This window comes from Schistocerca cancellata, chromosome 8 (assembly GCF_023864275.1).
Source record: "Schistocerca cancellata isolate TAMUIC-IGC-003103 chromosome 8, iqSchCanc2.1, whole genome shotgun sequence".
Lineage (NCBI taxonomy): Eukaryota > Metazoa > Arthropoda > Insecta > Orthoptera > Acrididae > Schistocerca > Schistocerca cancellata.
Window position 1 is genome coordinate 281,188,917 of NC_064633.1, and position 19,223 is coordinate 281,208,139.

At 37.0% G+C, this 19,223-nt stretch overlaps 1 protein-coding gene across 1 annotated transcript in view; it reads right to left on the reverse strand.

Moving 5' to 3' along the window:
• LOC126095735 (sorbitol dehydrogenase-like) overlaps positions 1-19,223 on the reverse strand; it is a 121,643-nt gene that overhangs the window by 78,176 nt on the left and 24,244 nt on the right. Inside the window, exon 2 of the mRNA XM_049910503.1 lies at positions 9,373-9,406. Within this exon, the coding sequence (XP_049766460.1) occupies positions 9,373-9,406 (34 nt within the window). The remainder of the gene's footprint in view (positions 1-9,372; positions 9,407-19,223) is intronic.

Below are 19,223 nucleotides of genomic sequence, written 5' to 3' on the forward strand. Positions count from 1 at the left end.
AACTTGAGAATGAGACTTTGTTTATTGTGGACAAATGTTCTACCAACTTATCTACTTAAGCACAACTTATAGCCTGCCCTCACAGTTTTACTTCAATCAGTACCACTTTTCTTACCCACCAAACTTCATTAAACCTATGAGGTCAGTCATTAAAGCTATGAGTTGAGCTTGGATAGTTCAGTCAGTAGAGCATCTGCCAGGAAGGTCTAAATCAATGCATAATCTGCTACACAGTAAAAATTATTTCTAGAAACCTTTGATCACTACAGATATCATTGAATTTTCAAAATGAAAAACCAAACTCAAGTAATTATCTAGAAGCACTACCTTATTGTTGATGTTATTTTGATATTCAGTCAGATGACTGGTTTGGTACAGCTTGTAATACCACAACCCCTTTTTGGGATCCTATATCCTATTCCAGTCTCATCCCCACTCTCCAGAAGAGGTCATATATGTAATATTAGTAATTTACACCAATTTAAACTGTTCCTTTGACTTCGTTTTTTCTGGTTGTCTGGATTTGAATATAAGGAAGATTTTTCATGCAGAAAGTTAGAAATTCACACTAATTTAAGCTATTGTTTTGACATTGTTTGTGATGTGCCTCACCAGTATATAGAATGAAGGAAGCATGTTGGATTAAAGCCTAAAGTACATTCACAATTTGCACACAGTACAAACTACAGGAATGTGGTAGAAATAAAATTGCTGTTGTAATTATGGAGTAATTTACAATTAAAGTTCTGATATTTCTAGTCATTGATAGACAGCTATTTTTATGCTTTGATAAATCAGAAATTATTTGTATCCCTAACAGATATATTACATGATGATTTTTCAGTCAGGATCAACCATGGTCATGTTCTAATTGGAGTTAGTTAACTGTAATTATGACCATATAAAAAATGTAACATTTTGCTCATACAAAATTTAATTAATTGAATCTAGGCCTTTCATGCAATAAAAGTAATCGCTCTGTTCACCTGTAAATGATAGGATAATGCTCCTTTTAGTTAATAAAATAATATAAACAAATTAATGAAATACATTGTTTCAATGGTAAAACATGTAATTTATAGTCTTAATTGAAACAGATCCTTTCCTGTCTTTGTATGAAATTATTCAATGTTATTTTCAATGAAATTTGGGAAGATGTATGTAAAACTTTAATTGTTAAATATGCAAATTTAATATGTAACAATAACAGTAACTGTTTAAAATCTCTTACATAGAGGCAATTTGTATGCCACCATAGGCCAGTCTTAGGTCAGCCTTATGTTGGTCCTAAGTCAGTCTTGGACTGAATTTTATTTCAACAGCATGTAGGCAAACTTGGTACATTTGCCACCAAACTTTCAGTATGTGAAATAAAATTCTCTGTGAACAAGAAGTACTGAAACTTATTTCTGCCATTGCATGATTCCTGTGCAGTAACATCAAGATGAACCTATAGCAGCATCAAGAAGCAGCACCCTGGATTGCACAAGATACATATTATTTTATTGTTGGAGGATATCTGTAGTAGCCAAGGTATATTTATCATTATTTTTCTTGTGTTAAGCAATGATACACATCCCAAACTTCACTTACAAAAACATTTTTGCCACACTATGTTACAAGCTCTCCCTGTTACTCTATCCTGTGCAAACTTCTTCATCTCCATGTAACTACTGTAACCTACATCCATCTGAATCTGCTTACTGTACTCATCTCTTGATCTCCCTTTATGATTTTCACTCCTCATATGTCCTTCTAGAGCTAAATTGGTGATCCATTGATGTCTTGCCATGTGTCCTATCAACTGGTCACTTCTTTTAGCCAATTTGTCCCACAAATTTCTTGCCTCCCAATTGTACTAGTACCTCTTCATTAGCTACATGATCTACCCATCTAATCTTCAACACTCTACTGTAACACTACATATCAACACCCTCAGTTCACTTCTTGTCTGAACTGTTTATCATCCATGGTTCACTTTCATAAATGGCTACACTTCAGACAAATATCTCCAGAAAAGACTTCCTAACATTTGTATTTGATGTTAAAACATTTCTCTTTTTCAGAAATGTTTTTCTTGTCATTGCCAGTCTACATTTTATATCCTCCCTAATTTGGCCATCATCAGTTATATTGCTTCCCAGGTAGCAAGACTCTTCTGCTACTTTTACTCTCTTATTTGTTAATCTGATTACCTCAGCATCAACTGATTTAATTCAACTATATTCCATTAGCCTTGTTTTTCCTTACATTGATCTTATATCCTCCTTTCAAGATGCTGTCCATTCCATTTAACTGCTCTTCCAAGTCCTTTGCTGTCTTTCACAGAATTACAATGCCATTGACGAACATCAAAGTTTTTATTTCTTCCTCCTGAACTTCAATCCTTTTTCCATATTTTTCTTTGTTTTCCTTTACTGCTTGCTCAATGTACAGCTTGAATAACATCAGGGTCAGGCTACAACCTGATCTCAGTCCCTTTTCAGCCACTGCTTCCCTTTCATGTTCCTTGACTCTTATAACTGCTGCCTGCTTTCTGTACAAGTTATAAATAGTCTTTTTCTCCCTGTATTTTATTGCTGCTACCTTCAGAACTTCAAAGATGGTATTCCAGTCAACATAGTCAAAAGCTTTCTCCAAGTCTAAAAATGTAATAAATGCAGGTTTGCTTTTCCTTACCCTTTCTTCCAAGATAAGTCAAGTTCAGTGTTGCCTTTCATGTGCCTACATTTCTGTGGAACTCTGTTTGGTCTTCCCTAAGGTTTGCCTCTACAAGCATTTCCATTGTCCTGCAAATGATTCATGCCACTATTTAGAAAGCATCTCTTACTAAACTGTGTTCAGCAATGTTCATGCCTGTGAGCACCTGCTTTCTTTGGAACTGGAATTGTTACATTCTTTTTGAAATCTGATGATATTTCTCTTCTCTCATATATCTTGCACACAAGGTGGAATAGTTTCATCATGGCTGGCTCTCCCAAGGATATCAGCCATTCCAAAGGAATGTTGTCTACTCCAGAAGCCTTGTTTCAACTTAGGTCTCTCAGTGTTCTGTCAAATTCTTCTCACAATATATTACCTCCCATGTCATATTTATTTACATTCTCTTTCTTTTGTAATATTTCCTTAAAGTTCATCATCCTTGTATAGGCCCTCTATATACTCCTTTCACCTGTCACCTTTGCCTTCTTTGCTTGGCACTGGTTTTCCATCTGAGCTCTTGATGGTCACACAGCTGCTTCTCTTTCTTCCAGAGTCCATTTTAATTTTCCTGTAGGTGGTATCTGTCTTTCCCCTAGTGAAATATGTTTCTGAGTCTTACATTTGTTCTCTAACCATTCCTGCTTTGCCATTTTGCACCTCCTGTCTATCTCATTTTTAGATAGTTGTATTTCCTTTTGCCTGTTTCATTTGCTGCATTTTTGTATTTCCACCTTTCATCAATTACATTTAAAGTCTCCTGTGATATCCAAGGATTTCTTCCAGGCCTTGTTTTTTTTACCTATTTGATTCTCTGTTGCCATCACTATTTCATCTCTCAAAGCTACCCGATTATGTTTTACTGTGTTTCATTTCCCTTGCTCTAGTCAATTGTTGCATAATGCTCCATCTGAAACTCTCAGTAAGCTTTTATTCTTTCAACTTATCCAGATCCAGTCTCCTTAATTTCCTACCTTTCTTGCAATTTCTTCAGTTTTAATCTACATTTCATAATCAGTAAATTGTAGTTAGAGTGCCACTGGAAATGTCCTATTACTTAAAATAAAGTCCCAAAATCTTTATTTAACTTTAATTGTGATGGGGGACTTGAATCTGATAGTTGGAAAAGAAAGAGAAGGAAAATTAGTAAGTGCATGTGGACTGGGGGGAAGGAATGAAAGAGTAAGCCAGCAAATAGAATTTTGTATAGAACATAATTTAATCATTGTTAACACTTGATTAAGAATAATGTAGGAACATTACATACGTGGAAGAGACGTGGAGATACCAAAAGGTTTCACATAGGTTACACAATGGTAGTTACCATTATCTCCAAGTCTCTTCCACGTATGCAATGTTCCTACATGATTCTTAAATCAAGTGTTAACAATGATTAAATTATGTTCTATACAAAATTCTATTTGCTGGCTTCCTCTTTCATTCCTTTCCCCCAGTCCACATGCACTTACTAATTTTCCTTCTCTTTCTTTTCCAACTATCAGATTCAAGTCCCCCATCACTATTAAAGTTTTTATTCACTTAACTATCTGAATAATTTCTTTTATCTCATCATACAGTTCTTCTATCTCTTTACCTTCTATGGAGCTAGTTGTCATATAAACTTGAATTCTTGTGTTGGGTGTGGTCTTAGTATCTACCTTGGCTATGATAATGTGTGCACTGTGCTGTTCATAGTAGCTCACCCCTTGTGTTGGGAGTGGTCTTAGTATCTACATAGGCTATGATAATGTGTTCACTGTGCTGTTCATAGTAGCTCACCCATATTCCTATTTTCTTATTCACTATTAAATCTACTCCAGCATTACCCCTATTTGGTTTTGTGTTTATAACCCTATATTCACGTGACCAGAAGTCCTCTTCCTCCTGTCACTAAACTTCAATAATTCCCACCGTATCTAATATCATCCTGCCCATTTCCCTTTTTAAATTTTGTAGCCTATCTGCCTGATTAAGGCTTACTTTTCTTTTCTTTTCTTTCTTTCTTTCTTTCTTTTTTTTTTTTTTTTTTTTTTTTTTTTTTTTTTTTTTTTTAGGCGTTTCACACTCTGATCTGTAGAATGATGGTATTGTTTCTCCTGATGACAATTTCCTACTGACTTGTTTATTATAAACAGTAATATCACACATTCAGAAAAATCTTCAAAAAACAAATATGAATCACCCCTTTCATAGAGCTCTGTAGATGGTGTAGAACTGGTGCAAGGCAGGTACATGACCCTCCACTATTGAGACACATAACAAGAGTGAAATAGTTTGTATGTGCCACTCAGTTGAATGGAATCAGAAAACTTGACAGCAGTTGCTGTCATTAATGAATGGAGATGCATCTCAAGTCCTGCTTTCAAAATGTACTGAGAGTCTCACTGATGCCATCATTCTCCCAACCTTGTACAACAACAGATGTGTTATGCCTTCTATCTCTAGTCACCCACCACCTCCCAAAATCTCGCCATCTGGCCACAGTGCAACATTGACCTTGTGACTCATTACCACTAAGGACTAGAGCAAATAAATTACATTCTTTGCCAGTGTTTGGACTGCCTCTCATCATGCCCTGAAATGAGAAATGCCCTACCTACTATCCTTCCCACCCCTCTCAAGGTGGCATGCCACCACCCACTGAACCTACATAATATCCTCATCCATTCCTTCTCAACCCCTGCTCCCAACCCTTTGCCTCATGGCTCATATCCCTGTAATAGATGTAGATGGAAGACATGTCACAGACATACCCCCACTGTCTATTCCAATCCAGTTACAAGTGTCACCTATCCCATAAAAAGCAGGTCTACCTGCGAAAACAGTCACGTGATCTACAAGCTAAGCTGCAACCACTGTACTGCATTCTGTGCAGGCCTGACAACTGTCCATATGAATGGCCACTGACAAACTGTGGCCAAGAAACAGGTGGACTACCCAGTTGCTAAGCATGCTATCAAACATGACCTTCATTTCAATGACTGCTTTACAGTGTGTGCCATTTGGATTCTTCCTACCAACATCAGATTTCCTGATATGCATAGCTGGGATGGGACCTTGCTCTCCCAGCAATATATCCTATGTTCCCATAACCCCCCTGGCCTCAACCTTCATCAGTCATTGTCCTTATCCATCTAGCGCTTTCCCTGTTCCCATTCCAGCACTACACAGGCCTCTATTCCACCAAGGCACCCACAATCTTTTCACTTCTCTCCTTTTCTGCTACCCCCCCCTCCCCCCCCACTCAATGTCTAACCTCCCGACTGCACCAAGGTGCCTTACCCTCTCTCCACATTTTCCATGTTTTTGTATGTCCATGCTTTTAGCAGGACATCTCTAGGACGACACCAATTTACTATTGTGACAAAAAATAAAAACACCTACAGCTGTCCTTAAGATTTTATTTTATTTTGTTGCTACCAGTTTCGACGATTCATTGTGTCATATTCAGGTGGTTTTGATGTGGTACAGGTTGATACGATCCCCATGCATAACCCATCAGTTGCCAGCATTACTGGATTCGCAGATAATGTGTCAGCACTCCAATCATCAATTGTCAACTGTGAGTTGACAATTGATGGTGTATGGACGTGTCCGTATCTCACCACTTACTTCTAGTATCAACCGCAAGCAATTGACGTCAACAAGTGTATGGGCCTGAAGATGACATTGTTACAACATTGAAACTAGTTGTCAAAATAAAATCAACACCTTAAATACAGCTGGAGGAATTTCTTAATTTTCAATATAAATTTATACCAGCTGATGTCCCACTGCCCTCCATTTCAACTATAGATGTACGAAGATACTTTTTGATAGTCTTTTTGTTGTGCCTATCTACGACTCAGCATCTCTGCTGTATGGTGAGTAGCAACTACTCTTTTCCTAATACGGTCATATTCTATCCTGGATTTTCCATAGTTAGATTTCAAGTGAATGTTGACATGGGGACTGCATGCAGTGGAATTTGGAGTTAATGTTTTGTGAAAGGCCACTGCACACAGCAGAACATAGAGTTGCATGTCTTCAATGGATTTAACAACACAGAAACTGAACAGTAGTTGACTGCAGAGATTTAATCACCCCATAAGTCACAATTTTGCTTATTTTCAAATTACATGAGGGGCTGGGTGTACCAATGGCCCAAAGAGGTGTTTAACCAGCAGTGTATGGAGGTAGTTCAGACCAGAGATGGTTCTTTGAAGTTTCGAGGTTGTCTTTTGTACTGCTGCTTCGGCTCATTCATTCACTTTCCTGTTAATGTGAATCAGGATGTTTCGTATTTTCTTCTACATCTTCATCAAGTGTTCACTGTGGAGTCTCCTGTCTTCCAGGATAACAACCAGCCTTGTTTAAAGCGCTGCAAGCATTTTGTTCCTGGTTTGTTAAACATTCAAGCACTATATCCACCTAAATTGGGCCACTAAATCAACCACTGTTAATTCAATAGAAATATCTACGACAATATGAATTAGTAGAAAAAATGTTGCACTCAATATTCTGGTAGTTTGATAGCTCTACAGGATCTAATCAACAATGAGTGGCTGGATATGGCATACCTGAAGAAACTGTGAACTCTCTTCCTCACTGGACTGAGGCCATTATCAAGGCTAGAAATGGTGTTGCACAGTATTAACATGATGTCTCCTGGAGGAGGGAGAAGCAGTATTAATTCTTTTGTCTATCATTCTTACATACCTTGTCCGAAACTGGCAATTCCTAAAATCAAAATGAATCATATGTGTAACATTTTGGACTGAGAAACAAGGAAGTAAGCCAGAGAGTGGGCTGTTTCAGCTCAAGTGGCTGCTGCTGTGTACAGCTAGATGCCCACAGGCAATGGTGGGCAGGGTTCATCGAACAGCTGAAGTGCAGGCAGTTGGGCAGTCAGGCACTTGGGCAGTAGCATAGATGTTTGTACAGCACCAGGCATGAGTGGCATAGTGACTCACCCATGCACGGAATGTATGCAGTAGGGCCTCCTCATGGGTAGCCTTATCAGCTGTGCCTGCCCAAGGGGAGCTGAGTTGTACCTGCCTTTTATTGAGCAGTATTGAAACAGTCTGTCATAGAAATATTCTATTAATGTGAGTAGGACCATTGTAAAGAACAGTCTCTGTGTAGAAAATATTTTAAGGGTCATATTTTAAAGGTAGATGAGAAAGTTTCTGCAAGTAATTTAGAAATGAAAGGGAAATGATACTGTGAAGATAAGATACAGAGGAAATGTAGTGATATCAATATGTTTCTCATGTCTTCATCCGAAGATTAAAGGTTCTTATGGGGAATGATACTTACAATATGACATTAATTGGTGTGGCTTCTTTGAAATTTAATGTTCTTACTTTATAATGCAGAATTGAAACTGACTATTTTACAAGACAGAGTAAAATGTGCCATTGCTATGCATTTCTATATGAAAGTAAATCCACACATAACAATTACTATCAGACAGTGTCTCTCCTCAGATCTTGTTGATAAGAAATGAGCAGTTAATGTAGTCACCTAATTGTGGCATAATGGTGTACTTTGACAGTCACGTTCTGGATTTCAAAAAGGTTATTCTATTGGGACAGCTATTTATACTCTCAATGAGTGCATAATAAAAACTGTAAAAGGTAAAATAATATTAGTTTGAATCATCTGTGACTGTTGCAGGAATTTGATGACATCAGTCATAATTATTATAGAATATCTGGTTTATCATATTTCTTATTTAGCTGATAGACAAAAATCAAACAATGGAAACTCTGGTAGGAATATCAACAATGTGGGAAAAGACAAAATTCTACTTACCATAAAGAAGACATGACAAATTGCAGACAGGCACAATTGAAAGACAGTTACATATAGATTTTGGGCACAGCCTTCATCAGTAGAAGGGACCAACACATGATTCACACACACATGCAAGCACACCTCTTGCACACATGACCGTCAACACCAATGTCTCGGGCCGGAATGACAAGATGCTTTAGTTGCTGGAGTTGGTGGTCATGTGTACAAGAGGTGTGCTTGCTTGTGTGTATGTGAATAATGTGTGTGTTTCTTTTACTGATGAAGGCTGTGGGCAAAAGCTATATGTGTTTTTCAATTGTACCTGTCTACACTTGTCATGTCTTCTTTACAGTAAGTATCAATCTGTCTCTTCCAACACTGTTGCTCTCATTTTTGCTGATATTTGAGAAAAAGGTTGCAGAAAGTTTTGCTAGGGTGCACAAGTGATTCAGGAAAGGCTACCACAAGATTTGCTTAAAGAAAAATTACAATCAAATTCTGCAGAGTTCAGTCATGGGCCTTTGAGTGCTCTTAGGATACATCAGTGACCAACTATTGTACTTGAATCAGGACGAAAATTATTCCTCCTTGCTGATACCAGAATTTTTGTTAAAAGGAGTAAAGAAACATTAACAGAGAAAATACAGTAATAATTTTTTTTTTATTAGTGCTTAAATGGTTTAGCGTAAATTGAGTAGCTTCTTTTTAAAAAAAAAAAGAAAAAAAAGAACACACACATCTCCTCCTGTTTGGTATTGTTAAGAATACTCCACCTCTCATTAATACAATGCGCCAATAATTCTCCTCAAGTTTTAGGAAAATAATTTGCATACCAGGAAAAATAAAACTGTCAAGACTCAGTCAAAACAACACCTTTTTCTCTTCAAAACTTACCATTTTCTCCAGGTTCTGGAATTGGTCTCTTTTCCTGCAAAAAATGGAAATGATTCTTTTGTAAATAAGTAATGACCATGATGGGATGATGAAAACAAAATCAGTTATCCAGCTACAACAAAAATAAACACACTGAAAAAAATAAATTGTCATTTAATGAATATTTTACTTTTAATTCTATATTATTATTATTATTATTATTATTGTGATGGTTTTGGAATTATCAGATGTTTATAGGCAGTCTACTGAATGTTTCAATTTTTTCCTCAAAGCAACTGAACACTGGGTTACACAGAATATGTTGGCATTAAGGAAATATGATTTAGACACATTTATAATAATAGTGTTCTGCTGATACAATTTATATACAGCTGAAAGTCAAAAATTATAATTACATATTCATTACTAAAAGTATCAATCATAGCACTCAGTATTGGTAGAATCAGTGAGCTATGTTATGTTGAATTATATAGAATGTTGATTAAACCGTTGCACCAGAGTGAATAAAATTGTAGGAGTAAAACTGTTATAGTTGAGTGGCATAGTTGATCCCTGACAATTGCTGTGGGCTGGGCACAGTAGCTTCATGGACCAATAAAGTAGTGAGATTTTGTAAATGTCTCTATGGTAATGCTTCAACATTGCTACAGCTTGGTAGGTGGCTATTGCATTGGCATGGAGCTGTTAGCACTTCAGCGTTGAAAACTGGTGACAACTTTGCCACCTGTCAGAGATCTTGACTATAGGAAGAAATTCCTAAACTGAAGTGGTGAAAGTCCCTAATTTGCATAGAATTTTTATCTGTTGTTACCATAAATCAATTATTTGGAAGAGTTATAGTATCTGAATGAGAGAGTTTTGTTCTTGTGGTATGTTCTGGTATAAGTTTACATTGAAACAGTAAATATGTAGTTACTTGTGAGCAATGAAAACTAGCCTCTATTCTAACAACATGTAGATCACAATTGCCATTTGATAATTACCCTCACATAAATATTATGCATGCAGCAAATACATAACTGAAGAAACTTTAACTATTTTAAATTAGTAACTTTCTTGCTAACTTTATTGTACTGCATTGTTACACTGGTTGAAAAATTGGGGGGGGGGGGGGGGGGGGAGGGGGGGAGTTCAACACTGACTACAGTAAATGATGTAGCCGACAGTTCCACAATTGCATTTCCCTGTTATTTACTTTCCCTGTTCACAATCCCCCACCCCCTTCCCCAATATTACACAATTATATGGCCACTCATTAATGGATTACAGGCAACATCAGCATACTAACACAGCAGTTTGCTGTTCAACGCCCATGAACAGTAAAAACCTAACCACACAGTTCACAGTTCTTGCAGAAAAATACAGTACATGTGACACTATTTTTCAAATAAATTAAACAGACATTGTCATTAATTGCTCTAACACTTGGCCTATTTGTGTTGCACTTATTCCACTGTTAAGTTGATACATTGTTGTTAATCTGACCAACACATGTTTCATGTCTGAAAATTGGCCGTGGACAGACTGTCTCGGGACCAAAAATTGGTCCTTTATATATCCTCACAATAATAGGCACTGAAACTATACATTGTACAATGTTGAAGTTACAGAAATTACAATTAAAACATAACCCATTCAATTAACTGAACACATAGAAAAATTCCTTTTTTTAAATAGTTCCTTCTACCACAAAGGTTAGGCAAATTATTTGTTTAAATGATGAAATTAACAGATGTAGTTATAAAAATAATACTTTTGAAAAATCTGGTAATTATTTTGGAATTGATTAATGACTGGCTTTGCCAATATTTTTTTGAATGGTGCCAAATAAATACTTTAATAATCCTAGTAGTTCTTCTTCCAAATGTTTACAATTAGTACAGAATTTTTTTTTTTTTTTATAAGTCAACAATAGAATCTAAATCATGAAACAATTACTGATTTCATCCTATAATAATCTGTAGCAAAAGATATTAACTAGAAATGGTCAAAATAAATTAGGAAATTAAGTTCATACACAAAACTATGCACAAAATTAGACCTGGTGCTATATTCCTTAAGACTGAGGGCCAACCTTTCTTTTTCATGGAAATGCAGATTATACTCTTGCATGTTAATGGTAATTACACAAAAATGAAAATAAAATGAATTTAAGGAGGCAGACAGCAAAACAAGAGAGGAAGTAAAGTGATCCCAGCTTGCTTTGTCATAGTGTCTAATGTCAGTGACTCAAATTTTAGTCACTTTTATTCCAAGTTCTTTGGCGGTACAGCAAATCCAACTGGAAATAAAGATTACAGCTAAGAATGTTTAGTCAACAGCTAGTTTAAAGGAGTGAAGATAATAAAATCTTGAAAAATTTATTTTATCATTCTAAAACAACATTGTTTCTATAATAAGACATACATACTACATTGCACCAAATGTATTTCACGTAACTCTCTACTAAAAGTGAAACACAGGGCATTTTTCCTTCTTTTCTAAAAATATTTTTGACCTTTTAAATTCAGAATTGCACAGTCAAATGCAGTTTTATACATCTACATTTATACTCTGCAAACAACTCTGATGTGAATGGCAGTTGGTACATTACATTGAACCATTTATTAGAGTTTTTTGCCGTTCCATTCACATATGAAGCACAGAAAGAATGACTCTTTAGCTGCCCCCATGCATGCTGTAATTAATGTAATCTTACCCTCATGATCTCTATGGAAGTGGTACATAGGGGTGTGTAGTATATTCCTAGAGTAAGCATTTCAAGCTGGTTTTTGGAACTTTATAAGTAGGCTTTCTCAGGATAGGTTGCATCTATCTTCAAGACTCTGCCAGTTCAGTTTCTTCAGCATCTCTAAGACATTCTCTTGTGGGTTAAACAAAACTGAAATTCATGTTGCCCATCTCTGTATATGTTCAATATCCTCCTGTTAGCCCCATCTGGTATAGCTCCTACACAGTTGAACAATATTCTAGGACAGCCAACTTAAGTGATTTCTAAACAGTCTCCTTTGTAGACTGATTGCATTTCTCCAGTATTATACCAATAAACTTAAAGTCTGCCACCTGCTTGAACTATGGCCGTGATTATGTGATCTTTCCATTTGATATTTCTTCAAAGGGTTACACTCAGGTATTTGTATGAGTTCACTGATTCCAACTGTGACACACTGTCTCTCTCAATTTCTTTTCATATCCCATAGAACTTGCTGATTTTTCTAAGCACACAGACTTTCACACCAAACTGATTTCTATATGTGCTTACTATGCCACAAAATTAACTGTTTGTGCTACAAGAAAGAAATCATAATAATAGAAATTTCTGGCTTGGACAAAAGCAATATGTTTATTTTACACAACTGCCTAGTTTGTAGAAAAATTAAACCTAAGTAGTAGACAGCCCCATAAACAACCCTCCTACAAATTTCAAAAAACAGTTATGTTTGTGTGTGACACAAAAAAAGCACTAAGTCTCAACCTTACCGAACACAACTCAGATGATAACTGAACCAAACTACTACTGCTACACAACAAAAACATTCAAAGTCTTAATCTGACAAGGACTCATATTATGCCATTTGAAACAAATAAAAAGGATCTGTTAGCACCAGAAATAAAAGTTAATGGTCATACACAAAATGGAGCCCTGAATGTAAAATTCCTTAAGGTCCAAATGCTTTACTAACTAAAGTGGAGTCAACATTAAAATCAGTGCAGCGTGTTTTCCTCTTAAAAGTAACTTTCATTTGTTGGCCTGCAGACATGGGCAATGGGGTCAATTTGTATGATTTCACTCCCTGTTGCTGTATGGAACGATTTTCTGGGAAATGTGCCTAAAGTAAACAAAATATTCATTCAGGCAACATGACGAAAAAGAATACTTTGTAAAGAGTATAGCTTCAAATCTCGCAGGCATATTCTCAAAGATCATCAAATTCTTACACTCATTTCCCAGTATATTTACTCATTGGCAGTGTTTGTTGCTGATTATAAACATCATTTAGGAATCAATTGTGATTTATGCAACTATAATACAAGATGTGAAAATAATACCATGTAGACTTTGTCTTTTCTGTTGATTAAGATAAATTGGTGGACAGTGCAGTGCATTGTATTGAGAATGCTCTTGTGATGATTGGAAAAGTGGCAGAAGAAAGAGGATATATGAAGAAGGAAATGAAGAACGACTTACTAGAGGTGGTGAGAGAAATAAGAAAATGCTTATAATCTTTGAAAAATGAAACAAAAGCAAAGAAAGAGGAGAATAGGAATCCTACAAGAGAGGTTAGGAACATCCAACAAGAGGAGACGAGTGGGGGAGAAGACAGCTGCACTGCTGGACAACTAGTGACATCTATTGGAGAAATGCAGAAAACAGCACATAGCGGACAGTGGCCTGCTGGGCACCTAGCGACATCTGTTGGCGAAACTCAGGAAACAGCACATAGTGGACAGAGACAGATGGAAGAGACACCTACAGGATCTGAGATGAACTTCAAATGAGACATCAGTGTGGGTAGCTTTCTAGAAAAAGCAAAAAAAAAAAGATGGAAATAAGACAGAAATGGGAGAACTGAGGCATAAAGTGGAGGAGATAACTGATTTCCTAAAAAAAACAACTAGGGATATTAATACAGGAGCAAAAAAAAAAAAAACTCTAGAAAAAGAAAGTCACCTAGACCCAGAGAAAACCAAAACTGATGGAAACAACATACAAACTAAATACAACAACAAAGTTAAACCAGGGGGGAATGACAATATACAGAAATCCTCTGCTCCAGCAACAAAATCAGCTACAAGTCCAAATAAATGCACATGAGCAACATAATAAAACCCAAAATCAGGTTAATGAACTAGGGGAACCAACTTGGAGTACTGTGGTAGGGAGGAGCTAGTACAGAAGAAACCAGAGTAATAATAAAGCCATAATGGGTACAAAAAAAGACGAAGAAATGCAAGCAGCAGAAACAACAGCGTGGCTATATATCTGTAATGTAAAGAGAACCACCACAAGTGCTACAGTAGTGAAATACCTTAACAAGAATGAAATACTGGGACAACTAGAATGTGAAGAACTGTGCACACTGGGCGACAAAAAAGCTTTCAAAGTAGGCATTCCGTTTGAAAAGCTACAAATCACACAAGAACCAGAATTATGGCCAGAAAACATAAAAGTACGCTGATTTTGTTTCCCAAGATGATCAATGGAATAGGGAGCAGAGCTCAATTAAACTAAGAAGAAAACCAGAAGGGCAAGAAATAAAAGCAGTCTTGTGGAATACAAAGGGAGTAAAAAGTGCTCTTAACCTAACACCAACAGACATTCTGCAAAACTCGGATCTTGCAATTCTAACAGAAACCTCCCTGATAGACAGCTGGCAACATAAAGATTTGTACAATTATCACCTAATGGCAAAGAAGGGAGAAAGAGGATGCCCCATGGGAGGAATTTTTATCCTACTGAAACCCTGGATGGTGCCCACCAAAAAAATAGTAAAACAAGAAAATAGTATGCTAGTATAAGCAACAAACATAAATATAATTGCAGCCTATTTTAAACCGCACCCAAATGCTGTAGAAATAATCGACAAAATAGTCACACTCGTCAAACAATGCAACAGAAAACCCAACATTATTGCAGGTGATCTCAACTACAGAATAGACACAGAAAACTATAAAACAAAACTAGTCATTGAAACCCTAGAAGAAGATGGTTTCATCCTACTTAATGATACACGGATACCAACATACATACGCCACAATGGGAAAAGCACCATTGATATTGCATTAACAAGAGGAGAAATAGAAGTAAGTATTCAACCAATATGGCATGACTCCGTTACTCCTATATGAAAGCACATTCCAATGAAGATAAAAATAAATATCGTCATGTCACCACCAGCAAGAAAGGCCCACCAAATCACACAAAGAAAAACTGATATAGAAAAATTAACAAACCAGTAAAAACAATTAACACAAATAGAAACTTTAATAGAGGAAGGAGACCTCGAAAAAGCAACAGACCAAATAGAAGACCTCCTAAAAAATTCAGTGATATGAACAAACCCAAAAATAAGGATGGCAAAAAGATGGTTTGATGCTGAATGCTACAGCAAAAGGAACACTGTTCTAAGAATGCTCCACAGATTAAGAAACCAGCACGATGAGGAAACATACAAACTGTACACAGAAGAGAGGAGAATCTACAAAAAACTAATAGAAGAGAAGAAAAAAGAATACATAGAAAGAGAGGTAAAAGAGAAGTGGATGAAGCAGAGAAAGACCCATACATAGCAGCAAGACCAAGCAAAATGGCTCATACACCAAATATAGACATGAAGGAATGGGAAGACCACTTCAGTAAGATACTGAATAAACAAGGAATCAAAACACCCCCAAAGAAAGAGAAACAACATCAAACTAAGGAAAAAGACAATATATTGGAACCTCTAAATGAAGAAGATGCGAAAGAAGTAATAAAAATACTGAAGAACAAGAAAGCATCAGGACCCGATAATATATATAATGAACATATAAAAGATGCAAAAGAGGCCCTTCAACACGTATGGAACAAACTATTTAACAAATGCCTGGAACTTGGAAGAACTCCAATACAATGGAGACACTCGACAATAAAAGTTCTCTACAAAGGTAGAGGAGACCCAACGGACCCAAACAAGTACAGAGGGATAGCTCTGGAAAATACTCAATTCAAGATGTTTTCAAAGATAATTACACAAAAAATCAAAGCCTCTGTGGACTGTCATCTCCCAGAATGACAAATGGGTTTCAGATCTGGAAGATCAACACTTACGGCACTCAGGCTTCTTCTAAACAACATTGATGAAGTGCTACAAAAGAAACAAATGTTCTACACAGTGTTCATAGACTTTACCAAAGCCTTTGACCTACTGGAAAGAGATCTCATAGTATGAAAACTAGGAAACACAATGGGAGAAGATAGCATATGGGCAAGAATAATCAAGTCAATCTTCGAATACAACCTAATCACAATATCAGACAACCTCTCTTTTTCGAACCCCATTGTGCAATCAAACGGAGTCCTACAGGGTGACCCAATGAGCCCTTTGCTGTACATTCTTGCCACTGAAGAAGTACTTCGAATTGGAGAAAATGAAGAAGATGTATCTGTATATGCATATGCTGATGACATAGCTGTCATTCTTGGATAGCTCAGCTCATCGAGTACTTGCCCACCACTACAGATAAAGGTCTGAGGTTCAAGTCCCGGTCTGGGGCACAGTTTCAATCCATCAGGAAACTTTCAAATTGGCACACACTGAGCTACAGAATGTAAATTTTCCCCCATGCTGTGGCTAAGCCATATGTCCAAAGTATCCTTTCTTCCAAGAGTACTAGCCCCAATATGTATGCTGGAGGACTTCTGTAAAGTTCGGAAGGTTAGAGTTGAGGTACTGGTAGAAGCAAAGCTGTGAGGGCAAGTTGTAAGTTGTGCATGGCTAGCTTAGTTGGTAGAGCACTCGCACATGAAATGCAGAGCCCTAGTCTGGTGCACAGTTTTAATGTGGTAGGAAGATTCACTGAAATAGTGCATTAGTGTTGTTTATGTTTAGTGTTGTTAACAAGTCTGTAGACAGCATCAGATGGTCTCTTAGGTTTTATTGACATGATTGTGTAATGGTATGCTTTTGTGTGTTCTGATGAGTTATTGTTCACATCAGATGTTGAGTGATCACAGTGAATAACATGGGAATGTCATGTATTCATGTGAGGCACCATTTCATCATCAGATAGGGATTTAAAGAGGTCTCATATGGGTCACCATTCAGCTGGTTGGTGCATTCATGCAGTATCAAGATTTGTGGGACACGCAGATGTGACAGAGTACCAGTATTGGACTTCATTGGAATGTGAGGGCAGGCATACTCTTTCTCAAGGTCCCAGTCAGAAATGTCTGACCACCACAAAGGAGGATCAATGTACTGTACACCAAGCACATCTGTGTCTAATATCCAAGAACAAGTAATGGATTTCTTGCAACATTATACATCATCCTGCCCCATTGGTTAGGGATGAGTAGCAGCCAGACTAAGAAATTACCATCCCATGCACAGGCTGCTGTTAACACCACAACAGAAATGGCTGCCTTGACCAGAGAGCATCACTGTTCTGCACTACCCTGGATGAAGAATGCTGGCAGGTGTGGCATTAACCTAGGGTGAAATCTCATTCTTCCTGTGTTTGGAGAGGAATAGTAGTGTTACTCTGGGTGTCATATTTTTGGGGAGCCATCATGCATAACTTCATGCCATGGCTGGTAGTGACTGGAGGAACTCTGACAGCACAATGGCACATCACAGACATCTTGCGTCCTCGTGTTGTACATCTTATGTGACAGTATTGTGGTGCCATTTTCAACAAGGCAATGCTTATCCACCATGATATATGTCTCCATGAACGTCTGCACAATGTGGAGATGTTCCAGTGACCAGTAAGATTCCCATATTGGTCCCCAATACAACATTTTTGGTCCAGCTTGGGTGTCAACTCCAGCCTAGTATCAGTGTTTGTGATATCAAGTACCAGTTTCAACAGTTACTAGTCAGATTGTCCCAAGAGTGGATACAATGGCTTTGTTCCACTCTTCCCAACTGAAACAGTGCATGTATCCATGCAAGAGGGTGTGCAATGTTACAGTGAAAAGGGAGCTCATACTGCCAAGTTCTTTCTAAATTTTACTTGATTTTATCACTAAAATAACATCACATGACCTTGCAACCCATGAGGTTTAATTTTGTTTTCTCCTCTCCTTCTGGGTGCTTCACATTTTTGTCAGGCAGTGTGTACATAATTTGTTTCTGTTTAATAAGGGTGATATATCCTAAATTTAGTGTGTATATAAATGAGTGAGAGTGGCTTTTAAGAGAGAGAGAGAGAGAGAGAGAGAGAGAGAGTGGAGTGTGTGTGTGTGTGTGTGTGTGTGTGTGTGTGAGAGAGAGAGAGAGAGAGAGAGAGAGAGAGAGAGAGAGAGAGAGAGAGATGTGGTACCTGATTATGAATGAATACATTCCCTGGTTTATCTGATATTGTTTTTGTGGTGGCAAGAGGGGCTGTTATTTATTTACTACATGTTTTATTATTTTAAGTAATGTTTGTTTAGTCATTTAGTATGTATTTATTTTCTGTGATTGACTTTGAATTTTGAAGTTTTCTTGTGGTGTTAGGAGATGCGTTTCATTACCAAATATGATTTTTGTAATGTTTCTATTGCGGTAGGAGATGGTTTTCTTGTTGAGTTAGTTCTGCAAGTCTTGAATGGATGGTGCTATATTTTCATTCTGATATGGTAAAGTTGGTAAATGACAATTTTTTAATGTGTCCCATGTCAGTATCATCCTCCTCCATTAATCATTTCAGTATGGAGTTATTTCTTTGGTAATATAGTTTCACTTCTTGTTTCTTTATGATTTTTTGTGTGTCACTTTGTTTTTATTTGTGAGGAGTGTATCAGCTATGAGCAAACAAACATTAGTAACCAAACATTACTTAAACTAATAAAAAGTAGAGTAGATAAACAACAGACCTTCTGGCCCCCACAAAAATGGTATCACATAAACCAAGGAACTTGCCCACTAATGCCACCTACCACAGTGTTTAATAAAGTAGTTTTAACAAAGTAATGATTTGTGCACAACAGAAGTTAGGACATACTATCTCCACACACACACACACACACACACACACACACACACACACACACACATGCACACACATGTATAAGAATCACAGATGTTGCCACAGCCACAAAAACAAAACAAAACATGATCACATTCTGCAACATCAAAACAAAGTACACAAGGTGTAAGTGGATA